The following is a 13,558-nucleotide window of genomic DNA, read 5'->3' as shown; positions in this document are numbered from 1 at the left end:
TGGGGTCTATTCCAGGTCCAGCCCCCCATTCTGCCTGTGCTGGGAACCGCACCTTCACCCACCCTCCTAGCCTCTTCCAGACTCATCTCTGCCTAAGTGACCTCTGAGTACCTGTCCGCCAGGTGCACCTACTGTGTGCCAGTCCTGGGTCCCAGCACTGCAGGCCTGCTAGTAATAAAACACATACGACCCCTGAATACCTGCAGCTCAGTTTTGGAGGGTGGAGTGCAGACAGGAAATAACTACACCACCTTTATTTTTTTTTGCCTCCAGGGTTATTGCTCAGTGCCTGCACCATGAATCCACTGCTCGTGGAGGCCATTTTTCCCCCCTTTTGTTGCCCTTGTTGTTGTAGCTTTGTTGTGGTTATTATTATTGTTGTTGATGTAGTTTGTTGTTGGATAGGACAGAGAGAAATGGAGAGAGGAGGGGAAGACAGAGAGGGGGAGAGAAAGACAGACACCTGCAGACCTGCTTCACCACCTGTGAAGCGACTCCCCTGCAGGTGGGGAGCCGGGGGCTCGAACCGGGATTCTTAACACTGGTCCTTGTGCTTTGCGCCAAGTGCATTTAACCCGCTGCGCTACCCCCCCCCCCAAAATACTTTTTATAGAGAAAGACACAGAGTAGAGAAAGAGGCCTCAACACTGAGTCTTGCTTCAATGTGGTGGGGACGGGGCTTGAACCTGGGTTGAGCACATGGTAGAGCAGTGCTCTATCCAAGTGAGCTATTGCACTAGCCCAAGTAATTATTTATTTATTTTAACTTTAATAATATATTTATTTTCCCTTTTGTTGTCCTTGTTGTTTTTTTATTGTTGTTGTAGTTATTATTGTTGTTGTTATTGATGTCGTCGTTGTTGGATAGGACAGAGAGACATGGAGAGAGGAGGGGCAGACAGAGAGGGGGAGAGAAAGACAGACACCTGCAGACCTGCTTCACTGCCTGTGAAGTGACCCCCCTGCAGGTGGGGAGCCCGGGGCTCGAACTGGGATCCTTAAGCCGGTCCTTGCGTTTTGTGCCACATGCGCTAAACCCGCTGCACTACCGCTCGACTCCCTTTATTTATTTATTTATTTATTTATTTATTCCCTTTTGTTGCCCTTGTTTTATTGTTGTAATTATCATTATTGTTGATGATGTCGTCGTCGTTGGATAGGACAGAGAGGAATGGAGAGAGGAGGGGAAGACAGAGGGGGAGAGAAAGACAGACACCTGCAGACATGCTTTACAGCTTGCGAAGCGACTCCCCTGCAGGTGGGGAGCCGGGGGCTCGAACCGGGATCCTTCCGCAGGTCCTTGGGCTTCGCGCCAGGTGAGCTTCACCTTGTTTGCCTTTTTACCAGAGTCCTGCTCATCTCTGGCCTGCTGCTGGTGCTGGGCGTTGCAGCTCGGAGCTCGGAGCCTCGGGAAGTCTTTTGCAGAATCACAGTCCCATTTGCTGAGTCCTGTACCCAGATGTCTTTAAAATAGAAGATATGGTGGTCTGGGAGGAGGCACAGTGGTAAAGCATTGGATTCTCAAGCATGAGGTCCAGAGTTCAATCCCCCACAACACATGTACCAGAGTGATGTCTGAGTCTTTCTCTCTCTTCATCTTCATGAATAAATAAATAAATAAAATCTTTTTTAAAAAATACAAGATGTGGGATTTCTGGTAGGAATTAGGGCCGTAAAGGTGAAACCTAAGGAAAATATAGGTCCTGGAAAAGGATGACAGAGGACCTAGTGGGGGTTGTATTGTTATGTGGAAACCTGAGAGATGTTCTGCATGTACAAACTATTGTATTTACTGTCAAATGTAAAATATTAATCCCTCAATAAAGAAAGATAAATAAAGAAGGAAACCTAAGAAAAAAAAAAAGAAATAATAAAAAAAAGAAACAGGTGGTCCGGGAGGTGGAGCAGTGGATAAAGCACTGGGTTCTCAAACGTCAGGTCCCGAGTTCAATTCCCAGCAGCACATGTACCAGAGTGATGTCTGGTTCTTTCTCTCTCTTCTCCTATCTTTCTCATGAATAAATAAATAAAACCTTTAAAAGTAATAATAATAGCTACAACAATAAAGCAACAAGGGCAACAAAAGGGAATAAATATTAAAAAAAAAAAAAGAAAAGAAAAGAAACAGAAGAAGATGCTGCTGCTGAAACCTGAGCTGGGCATGTGCAGAGACTTGGCTGCCTGACGCTCCAAGGTCCGAGGTTCAATCCCCAGCAGCACCATGAGCCAGAGCTCAGCAGGGCTCTGGTCTCTGTCCCTCTCAGTATCTGTCCCTGGTCAGTATCTCTCTGGTCTCTGTCCCTCTCAGTATCTCTCTCATGAAAACAAACAACTGGGAGTCGGGCTGTAGCGCAGCGGGTTAAGCGCAGGTGGCGCAAAGCACAAGGACCGGCATAAGGATCCCGGTTCGAACCCCGGCTCCCCACCTGCAGGGGAGTCGCTTCACAGATGCTGAAGCAGGTCTGCAGGAGTCTGTCTCTCCCCCTCTCTGTCTTCCCCTCCTCTCTCCATTTCTCTCTCTCTGTCCTATCCAACAACGACGACAATAACAACTAAAACAATAAAACAACAAGGGCAACAAAAGGGAATAAATAAATATTTTTTAAGAATTAAAAAAACAAATAAACAAATGATGATGAAACCTGAGGCCACGGCAATTTGTCACCGCAGGGCCTCGTAGCAGGAACCGCTCGCTCACGCAGAGGCCCGGGTGGGGCGGTGGACGCCCCCTGCCTCCAGCCCCGCCCGAAACCCACCCTCTTCGCATCTTCCCGGCCGCCCAGCCCCTGTATGCCAGTCTCGCCCGCCTCGACTTGCCATTGGTCAGTAAAAGCCTTTAGCCACGCCCCCAGGCCCTAGAGGACCAATCACAGCTTCAGGGCCGGCCGCTTGGTTGAGGATGTGAAGCAGATTGGCCGAGGGAAAGGGGCGTGTCCGCCCGCCCTCTGAGCGACGATTGGCTGCGGCGGGGGGCGGGGCGGACCACGTGGCCGGGAAACGCCCAGGAGCCGGGAAGCGCCGGGAGCTCGGGGCGGCGGAAGTCGGGGCTCCCACAGGTGAGTGGCCTTGCGAGGGGCGCCAGACCCCGATCCCGGCCCCGGCCTTCCAGCCGAGACCCCCGCCCGGGGTGCCCACGGCGCGTCTGGCCGGTGGGGAAACTGAGGCCCGGCCGGGAGCTCCGGGAGGCAGAGGTCACACCGCCTGGCCCGGGCGTGGACCCCCGCCGTCGGCCCCGGCTGTGCTCGCCCCCGGCCTCGCTGTCTCCCTGTCGGGCGTGTGGGCCACCCCCGGTCTCCCAGGTAAACTGAGGCCCCGAGGGAGGCTCGTCCTCCCAGGCTCTCAAAGCCTGGAAATCCGGGCTGGGCCTGTCACCCAGCCACGTGGCCGTGACCTGCAGGGAGCCGGCTGCTCGCACCTGCCGCCCACCTGGACCCTCCCCAAGGCACCCAGACCCTCGGCCCTCCACTCACACTCACACTCAGACTGACGGACTCACTCACAGACTCACAGACTCACTCAGACACACAGACTCAGACTCACAGACACAGACTGACGGACTCACACACTCAGACTCACAGACTCACTCAGACACACAGACTCACAGACTCACTCAGACACACAGACACACACACTCAGACTCACAGACACAGACTGACGGACTCACACACTCAGACTCACAGACTCACTCAGACACACAGACTCACAGACTGACGGACTCACACACAGACTCACAGACTCAGACTCACAGACACAGACTGACAGACTCACACACTTAGACACACGGACTCACACACTCAGACTGACGGACTCACACACTCAGATTCACAGACTCAGACACACAGACTCACAGACTCAGACTCACAGACACACACTCAGACACACAGACTCACTCAGACTCACAGACTCACTCAGACACACAGACTCACACACTCAGACTCACACACTCAGACTCACAGACACACACACTCACACTCAGACACTCAGACTCACAGACTGACGGACTCACACACTCAGACTCACAGACACACGGACTCACACACTCAAACTCACAGACACACACACTCAGACACACGGACTCACACACTCAGACTGACGGACTCACACACTCAGACTCACAGACACACACACAGACACACGGACTCACACACTCAGACTGACGGACTCACACACTCAGATTCACAGACTCAGACACACAGACTCAGACTCACAGACACACACTCAGACACACAGACTCACTCAGACTCACAGACTCACTCAGACACACAGACTCACTCAGACACACAGACTCACTCAGACTCACAGACTCACTCAGACTCACAGACTCACATACTCAGACTCACAGACACACTCAGACACACAGACTCACTCAGACTCACACACTCAGACTCACAGACTAACTCAGACACACAGACTTACACACTCAGACACACAGACTCACTCAGACACACAGACTCAGACTCACAGACACACTCAGACTCACAGACACACTCAGACACACAGACTCACCCAGACTCACTCAGACACACACATAGACTCACACACAGACTTTCACAGACTCACAGACTCAGACTCACACACACACCTTCACACAGACTCACACACACAGAGACTCACAGACACACACACACCTTCACACAGACGTACAGACACACACACACAGATTCACACACACACACACAGACTCACAAACACACACTCACTCAGACACACACTCACACACCCTCACACACACACACACCCTCACACAGACACAGAGACTCACAGACACTCAGATACACACCTCCTCGCACAGACTCACAGACACAAACACACAGACTCACACACACAGACTTACACAGACACACACAATCACTTAGAGACACAGACATACAGAGAGACACAGACACACACACAGAGACACTCACACTCAGACACACACACACAGAGAGAGACACACACAGAGACACTCACACTCAGACACACACACACTCACACACACACACACCCTCACGCAGACACAGAGACTCACAGACACTCAGACACACACCCCCTCACACAGACACACACACAGACTCACACAGACAGACTCACACAGACACACCCTCACACACACAGATATAGACACACACACACAGACTTACACAAACTCAGACACACACTCAGACACACAATCACTTAGAGACACAGACACACAGAGAGACACAGACACACACACAGAGACACTCACACTCAGACACACACACAGAGACACTCACACTCAGACACACACACAGACACACACACACAGACACTCACACTCAGACACACACACAGACACACACACAGACACACTCAGACACACACACACAGAGACACACACACTCACAGACACACACACAGACACACTCAGACACACACACACAGAGACACTCACACTCAGACACACACACTCACAGACACCACTCAGACACACACTCAGACACACACTCAGACACACACAGAGACACACACTCAGACACACACACACACAGAGACACTCACACTCAGACACACACAGAGACACTCACACTCAGACACACACAGAGAGACACACACTCACAGACACACACACACAAAGACACACTCAGACACACACAGACACACACACAGACACACTCAGACATACACACACAGAGACACTCAGACACACACACAGAGACACACACACACAGAGACACTCACACTCAGACACACACACAGAGACACTCAAGACACACACACACAGAGACACACACTCAGACACACACACAGAGACACACACAGAGACACTCACACTCAGACACACACACACACAGAGACACACACACACACAGAGACACACACACACACAAGTTTTTCTTCTTCCCAGAACCAGCTCCCCAGTTAGTTCCAGAGACTTCCACCCACTGGCCAGATTTTCTCTGGGGGTGGGTGACGGGGGAACGTCTTCCTCCTCCTCGCACAGCACAGCCGGGCAGTCTGGGTCTGCCTGCCTGCCTGCCAGCCACTCCTGCCGAGGTGCCGGCCTCTGCCCAAAGCAGGCGGGCAGGACCTGGTCCCTTACTGCCCGGCCTCCCCTGCGGCCCCTGCTTTGTCCCCGACCTCCAGCCAGCCAGGCAGCAGCTCCTCCCTTTAGCTCCCATTTTTCAAACTTTGCTGTTCTGGTTTGCTTTTACCAGAGCACTGCTGAGTTCTGGCTTCTGATGATGCCAGTGGCTGGGTGTTGGGCTTTCTCCCCAGCCTCAGAAATCTTTTGTTGCAACATAATTCTTCTTCACAGGATCCAGCCTAGCGCTGAAACTCAGTCCCTCAGTGACCTGGCCAGAGCTGCCAGCCCCCCATCCTGGCTCCTGGACCTGCCAGAGAGCTGGGGTCCGGCACGCGCTCTGCTCTGCTCCACCGGCAAGAACAGGGCTCCGTTCTATTCTCCGGTCGGGGCTTTCTTTCAGTGAGAGCACGCTTTGGAAAATTTCCATAGTGTTACATAAAGCGCTGCTTGTCATTTTTCCTGACTTCAGAGAGTTCCTAGGATGGGTGAGCCAGCACCCTAGTCACCAGTTCTGCCCTTTTAGATTCATCCTCTCAAGCCAGGCGGTGGCGCACCTGGTCAGTGCACACATTACAGGGCACAAGGACCCAGGTTCGAGCCCCTGGTCCCCACCTGCAGGGGGAAGCCTCATGAGTGGTGAAGCAGGGCTGTGGGTGTCTCTCTGTCTCTTTCCCTCTTTCCCCCCTCCTCCCTTTCAATTTCTCTCTCTCTATCCAATACTAAATAAATAATAATAAAATTAAAGGAGGGGGCTGGAGATACAGCATAATGGTTATGGAAAAAGACTTTCATGCCTGTCCGAGACACCAAAGGTCCCAGGCTCAATCCCCAGCACCACCACCATAAGCCAGATCTGAAGCAGGGCTCTGGTCTCTCTCTCTATCTTTTTTTCTGTATCTGTCTTATTAAAAAATAAAAATAAAGCGCAGGTGGCACAAAGCGTAAGGACCGGCGTAAGGATCCCGGTTCGAGCCCCCGGCTCCCCACCTGCAGGGGAGTCGCTTCCCGGGCGGTGAAGCAGGTCTGCAGGTGTCTGTCTTTCTCTCCCCCTCTCTGTCTTCCCCTCCTCTCTCCATTTCTCTCTGTCCTATCCAACAATGACAACAACAATAATAACTACAACAATAAAACAACAAGGGCAACAAAAGGGAATAAATAAATATTTTAAAAAATAAAAATTGGGGGCCTGGGCGGAGGATAGATAGCATAATGGTTATGCAAACAGACTCTCATGCCTGAGGCTCCAAAGTCCCAGGTTCAGTCCCCCGCACCACCATAAGCCAGAGCTGAACAGTGCTCTGGTTAAAAATAAATAAATAAATAAATAAATAAACAAAATGGGGGGCCAGCGGTGGCACACGTGCTTAAGTGCACATGTTGCAGTGCACAAGGACCCAGGTTCAAGCCCCTGGTCCCCACCTCCAGGGGGAAAGCTTTACAAGTGGTGAAGCAAGGCTGCAGGTGTCTCTCTGTCTCTCTCCTTATCTCCCCTTCTCAATTTCTGACTGTCTCTATCCAATAAATAAAAATATTTTTTAAAAAATGCTCTCTCAGTCCTCTGACAAGGAGTAGGGCTCTGCCAGGGGTGCTGCTCTTGGGGGAGAAGCCAGGAGAGAACTGAGGCAGCTTCGTGTGTATATATTACCTGGGTTTATTAGATAGAAACAGCCAGGAATCCACCCATCCAAAAAGATCTGTGTACACATATGTTCTTAGCAGCACAATTTGTAATAGCCAAAACCTGGAAGCAACCCAGGTGTCCAACAACAGATGAGTGGCTGAGCAAGTTGTGGTCTATATACACAATGGAATACTACTCAGCTGTAAAAAATGGTGACTTCACTGTTTTCAGATCTTGGATGGACCTTGAAAAAATCATGTTAAGTGAAAAAGTCAGAAACAGAAGGATGAATATGGGATGATCTCACTCTCAGGCCGAAGTTGAAAAACAAGATCAGAAAAGAAAACACAAGTAGAACCTGAAGTGGAATTGGCGTATCGCACCAAAATAAAAGACTGGTGTGGGTGGGTGGGGAGAATACAGGTCCAAAAAGGATGACAGAGGACCTAGTGGGGGTTGTATTGTTATATGGAAAACTGGGAAATGTTATGCATGTACAAGCTATTGTATTTACTGTCGAATGTAAAACATTAATTCCCCAATAAAGAAATTTAAAAAAGAAAGCAACATCCAAGAATTGAGAGGGAAGGGGGAGATAGATGGGAAGAGAGAGACACCTGCAGTCCTGCTTCACCACTCACAAAACTTTCCCCCTGCAGGTGGGAATTGGGGGCTCGAACGTGGGTCCTTGTGCACTGTAACTCGAGCTCAACCAGGTGCACCACCACCTGGCCCCCAGCTTTGTGTTTTCAAAAGATGACTCTCGGGTGTGTGTGTTGGGGGTCGGATAGCTGAATGGTTATGCAAAGAGACTCTCCTGCCTGAGGCTCCAAGTCCCAGGTTGAATCACCCTTCAATCCCCCTGCACCACCATAAGCCAGAGCTGAGCAGGGCTCTGGTGAAAATGAAAACAAACAAACAAACAAGCAAACAAACACGACTCTCCTGGGCCTGGCATCACGTGGGAGCTCTGTGGCCCCTGCTGTGGTGTTCCTAGTCTTTTCTGTCTGTCTGTGTTGTGTGTCCCCCTCCCCAGCCCAAGAAATGAAAAGGAACGGAGCCCAGGGGAATCACAATGGGCAGGGGCCCCTCCCTCCTTTACCCTGGGTCGAGCAAACCACTGCTTGGGCCTCAGTTTCCCCTCAGGTACTGGGTCAGCGCTGGAGCTCAGAGAGCCCTGGGAGGGCCGAGACAAGCAGGGCGTTCTCAACTCTCCTGAGGGTTGGGGGCCCAAGCTGGAGAGGCGCTGAAAGAGACCAAGGGTGGACCCAAGGCAAAGTTCATTCCGCACAGCCGCTTCTCTAATGAGAGCACCGCACCCCACTTCCTGTACGCGTCCTCAAGACCGCCAGGTGGCCTGGTGCTAGCAGGGGCAGGCCCGCCGCCTGGCACTGCTGTCTCTAGAGAACACCAAGACCCAGTCCGGTTCTGTGTGCGTTCTTGGCAAACCGCTTCATCTGACCAGTTACATATATATATATATATTTCCTTTTTGTTGCCCTTGTTTTGTTTTAAAAATATTTATTTATTTTCACTTTTGTTGCCCTTGTTTTTATTGTTGTTGTAGTTCTTGTTGTTGTTGATGTCCTCGTTGTTGGATAGGACAGAGAGAAATGGAGAGAGGAGGGGAAGACAGAGAGAGAGGGGAGAGAAAGACAGACACCTGCAGACCTGCTCCACCGCCTGTGAAGCGACTCCCCTGCAGGTGGGGAGCCGGGGGCTCGAACCGGGATCCTTAACGTGGGTCCTTGTGCTTCGCGCCACCTGCGCTTAACCCACTGTGCTACGGCCCGACTCCCACCCTTGTTGTTTTTATTGTTGTTATAGTTCTTATTGTTGTTGTTGTTGTTGTTATTGATGTCGTCATTGTTGGATAGGACAGAGAGAAATGGAGAGAGGAGGGGAAGACAGAGAGGGGGAGAGAAAGACAGACACCTGCAGACCTGCTTCACCGCCTGGGAAGCGACTCCTCTGTAGGTGGGGAGCCGGGGCTCGAACTGGGATCCCTACGCGGTCCTTGAGCTTTGCACCACGTGTACCGCCCAACTCCCCTGACCAGTCTCTGCTGAAGCTTTCCCACAGCAATCTGGTCTTCATTTGATAGCAAGCCAAGCCTTCTCACAGGAAGTGTCACACACCTAGGAACCCACTGACTTCCCAGGAAGGTGGGTGGGTGCCCAGGATCCAAAACAGAAGCTGGATTCTGGCAGACAAGGGTGGGCCCAGAGGGTTCTGGGGCGGACACAGCTGCTGATGGCAGACCTGGAGGGAGTGGGGCCTTGACAAACACCTGCTGGGGGGAGGTCCCGGAGCAGCTCCCTCCCTGCCTGACTGCCATCCCCCCCCCACCCCGTCCCAGGCCATGGCGGCAGTGAGGCCCGGCCTGGGCCGCCTCCACCCTGGATCCACCATCCTGTTCCTGTGTGACATGCAGGAGAAGTTCCGCCACGTGGCCTACTTCCCCCAGATTGTCTCTGTGGCCGCCCGCATGCTCAAGGTACAGCCAGAGTGGGGACAGACCTCGCTTCTCCCTCAAGTCAGGGGTCCCCCAGCCCCTGCCCTCAGGCCCTGGGGTCCAGTACCCTCTCAGCTCAAACTTCTTTCCCCCCCACAGGTGGCCCGTCTGCTGGACATGCCTGTTGTGGTGACGGAACAATACCCCCAGGGCCTGGGCCCCACGGTGCCTGAGCTAGGGGCTGAGGGCCTGCGAGCTGTGCCCAAGACCTGCTTTAGCATGGTACCCGCCGTGCGGCAGGAGCTGGACTCGAGGCCCCAGCTATGCTCTGTGCTCCTCTGTGGCCTGGAGACTCAGGCTTGCATCCTGGTGAGCTCCCTCTTCTAGACCCCTCCCCGCCCTGGGATCCCCTTCGTAAACCAGGGAGCCTTGGGGCTGGGCGGTGGTGCCCCTTGGTGAGCACGCGTGTGACAGTCTGCAAAGAACTCAGATTCAGGTCCCCAGCACCCACCTGCAGGGGAAGCTTCACAAGCAGTGAGCCAGTACTGTAAGTCTCTCTCCCTTCCTTCTCACTTTGTGTCTAAAATTAAATAAATATATTTTTCACAAACCTGGGGGTGGAAGGCTGGGAGAAGCTTCACCTGGTTGAACACATATATTACAATGCTCAAGGACCCAGGTGCAAGACCCCAGTCCCCACCAGCAGAGGGGAAGCTTCACAAGTGGTAAAGCAGGGCTACAGGTGTCTGTCTCTCCCCCTCTCTATCTCTCCCTCCCTCTCAATTTCTGGCTATCTCTACCCAATAAATAAAAGATAACTAAAAACTTTTTTAAAAGGCGGGGGTAGATAGCATAATGGTTATGAAAAGACTCTCATTCCTGAGGCTCGGAAGTCCCAGGTTCAATCCCCTACACCACCATAAGCCAGAGCTGATCAGTGCTCTGGTTAAAAAATAAATTAAATGGAGTCAGGTGGTGGCACACCTGGTTGAGCGCACTTGTTACAGTGCACAAGGACCCGGGTTCAAGCCCCCGGTGCCCACCTGCAGGGGGAAAGCTCTGTGAGCGGTGAAGCAGGGCTGCAGGTGTCTCTCCGTGTCCCTCCCTCTCTCCCTCCCTCTCCCTCTCAGTTTCTGGCTGTCTCTATCCAATAAATCAATAATGAAAATTCAAAATAAAAAATTAATTAAATAAAATAAGAGGAAAAATAAATTTAAAATGTTTTAAAAGCCTGGGGGTGGGCAGGGTAGATAGCATAATGTTTATGCAAACAGACTCTCATACCTGAGGCTCCGAAGTCCCAGGTTCAATCCCCTGCACCACCATAAGCCAGAGCTGAGCAGTGCTCTGGTTAAAAAAAGAAAAAAGAAAGAAAAATCCTTAAATCTTGAATATACTTTGGGCTGGGGAAACAGCATAATGGTTCTGCAAAAGACTTTCATGCCTGAGCCTCCAAGGTCCCAGGTTCAATCCCCAGCACCACCATAAGCCAGAGCTGAGCAGTGCTTTGGCCTTTCTCTCTGTTATCTCTCTATATCTGAATCTCTCTCATTAAAATAAATAATACGGGGAGTCAGGTGGTAGCGCAGCGGGTTAAGCGCAGGTGGCGCAAAGCGCAAGGACCGGCTTAAGGATCCCGGTTCGAGCCCCCGGCTCCCCACCTGCAGGGGAGTCGCTTCCCAGGCGGTGAAGCAGGTCTGCAGGTGTCTGTCTTTCTCTCCCCCCTCTGTCTTCCCTTCTCTATTTCTCTCTGTCCTATCCAACAATGACGACATCAACAACAACAATAAGAACTACAACAATAAAAAAACAAGGGCACGTGGTCTGGGAGGTGGCTCAGTGGCTAAGGCGCTAGACTCTCAAGCATGAGGTCCTGGGTTCAGTCCCCGGCAGCACATGTACCAGACTGATGTCTGCTTCTTTCTCTCTCTCCTCCTGTCTTTCTAATGAATAAATAAACAGTAAAAAACAAGGGCAACAAAAAGGGAATAAACAAATTAATATTTAATAAACAAATAACATTAAAAAATGGAAACCTGGGGGCTCCCTCCTTTCCCACTGTCCTCAACCTTCTCTCTGCCCCCAGAACACAGCCCTGGACCTGCTGGAGAGGGGCCTGCAGGTGCACGTGGTGGTGGACGCCTGCTCCTCACGCAGGTGAGTGGGGTCCTGGGGCGGGAGGCTCCCTGGGGGGCATGCTGCCACTGACCCCCGGCCCCCCACAGCCAGGTGGACCGGCTGGTGGCCATGTCCCGTATGCGGCAGAGCGGTGCCTTCCTGTCCACCAGCGAGGGGCTCATCCTGCAGCTCGTGGGGGATGCCGCACACCCCCAGTTCAAGGAGGTACGCTCCCCACTGTCTCCCTGCCACCTGCAGGCCGTTCTGCCCCACCTCCTAGTCCCGGACACATCCCAGAGCCCCTGATTTAGGGGAGGGGAGGCAGCCAAGTCCTAGACCCCCTGAAGCCCCCTGTCCATCAGTGAAGAGACGGGGCTGTGTGATGACTGGAGGGGGAGGTCAGTGGTTGGGGTGCAGTCGTGGTGCAAGGGCAGTGCACACACATTACCACGCTCGAAGACCCAGGTTCAAGCCCCCGGCCCCGGCATGAGCAGTGGCGCAGTGCCGCAGGGGTCGCCCCTCAGTTTCCCTCCCTCTCCCCCTTTATCACTGTGTCTCCACCTCTTATCGTTTAAAAAATCGGCGGCCAGGAGCAGCGGGGCCCTGCCGGCACCATGGCTCAGCAGTGGCCCTGATGGCAAAGAGAAGAAATAAAGATCTAGGGCTTCTTGAGAGTTGTGCAGGAGGCTGGCCAGGCCGAGGGCTGGGTCTCTGAGAGAGCCAGGGGCCCGGGGCCAGGGTGTCACTCCAGTGATTTCGCTCCTTAGTCCCCGGAGTGCAGCTGGAGGAGGCCTGGTGTGTGGGGGAGTGGTGGGAGGAGGCAGTCTGCACAGGGACCCCAGGTTGGAGGTGTGGGGGGAGAGGCTGAGAAGCGGCCGGCTGGGTGAGTGTCTGGATTCTGGGGCCCGGCATGGTCAGGATGGGGCCCACCGCAGGAGCTCCAGGACGGAGGAGGTCGCCCTGGCTGGTCTCAGCAGCAAAGCAAGGGCCAAGCTAGTGGGGTGACGGCCAGGCACAGGTGAACAGCCCCAGAAGTTTTGAGAAGAGGGAGTGTCCTGTGAGCAGCTGCTGCCCCAGGGAGAGGGCAGTGCAAAAGGAGCAGTGCCCCCCCCCAACCTGTCCCGGGCAGAGGGACCCTCCGGACTCTACCTGAAACCCCCTCCTCCTTCCCCTGCAGATCCAGAAGATCATTAAGCAGCCCACCCCAGACAGCGGGCTGCTGGGCTTCTTCCAAGGCCAGAACCCCCTCTTGCGCTAACCTGGGGCGCCCGCCGGCAGGAGGCGCCCCCTTCCCGGGATCCCAGGAGCGGTGCAGTCCGCCGGGAGCCCCGCCCCTCGG

At 53.1% G+C, this 13,558-nt stretch overlaps 1 protein-coding gene across 2 annotated transcripts; it reads left to right on the top strand.

The window, feature by feature from the left end:
• The first annotated feature begins 2,947 nt into the window (after positions 1-2,947).
• On the top strand, positions 2,948-13,537 carry ISOC2 (isochorismatase domain containing 2). Of its 2 annotated transcripts, none has more exons than XM_060176404.1 (6): positions 2,948-3,056; positions 10,006-10,143; positions 10,261-10,470; positions 12,188-12,258; positions 12,327-12,444; positions 13,397-13,537. In XM_060176404.1, the coding sequence occupies exons 2-6, from the start codon at positions 10,009-10,011 to the stop codon at positions 13,475-13,477; spliced, it is 615 nt and encodes a 204-aa protein (XP_060032387.1). In that variant the 5' UTR covers positions 2,948-3,056; positions 10,006-10,008; the 3' UTR covers positions 13,478-13,537. The 2 variants fall into 2 exon arrangements, with proteins under 2 accessions (XP_060032387.1, XP_060032396.1); XM_060176413.1 differs by lacking the exon at positions 2,948-3,056 and adding an exon at positions 9,747-9,811.
• The last annotated feature ends 21 nt before the right edge of the window (positions 13,538-13,558 follow it).

Source organism: Erinaceus europaeus, chromosome 2 (assembly GCF_950295315.1).
Source record: "Erinaceus europaeus chromosome 2, mEriEur2.1, whole genome shotgun sequence".
NCBI classification, from domain to species: domain Eukaryota; kingdom Metazoa; phylum Chordata; class Mammalia; order Eulipotyphla; family Erinaceidae; genus Erinaceus; species Erinaceus europaeus.
This window is presented reverse-complemented; position numbering and strand designations above follow the sequence as displayed.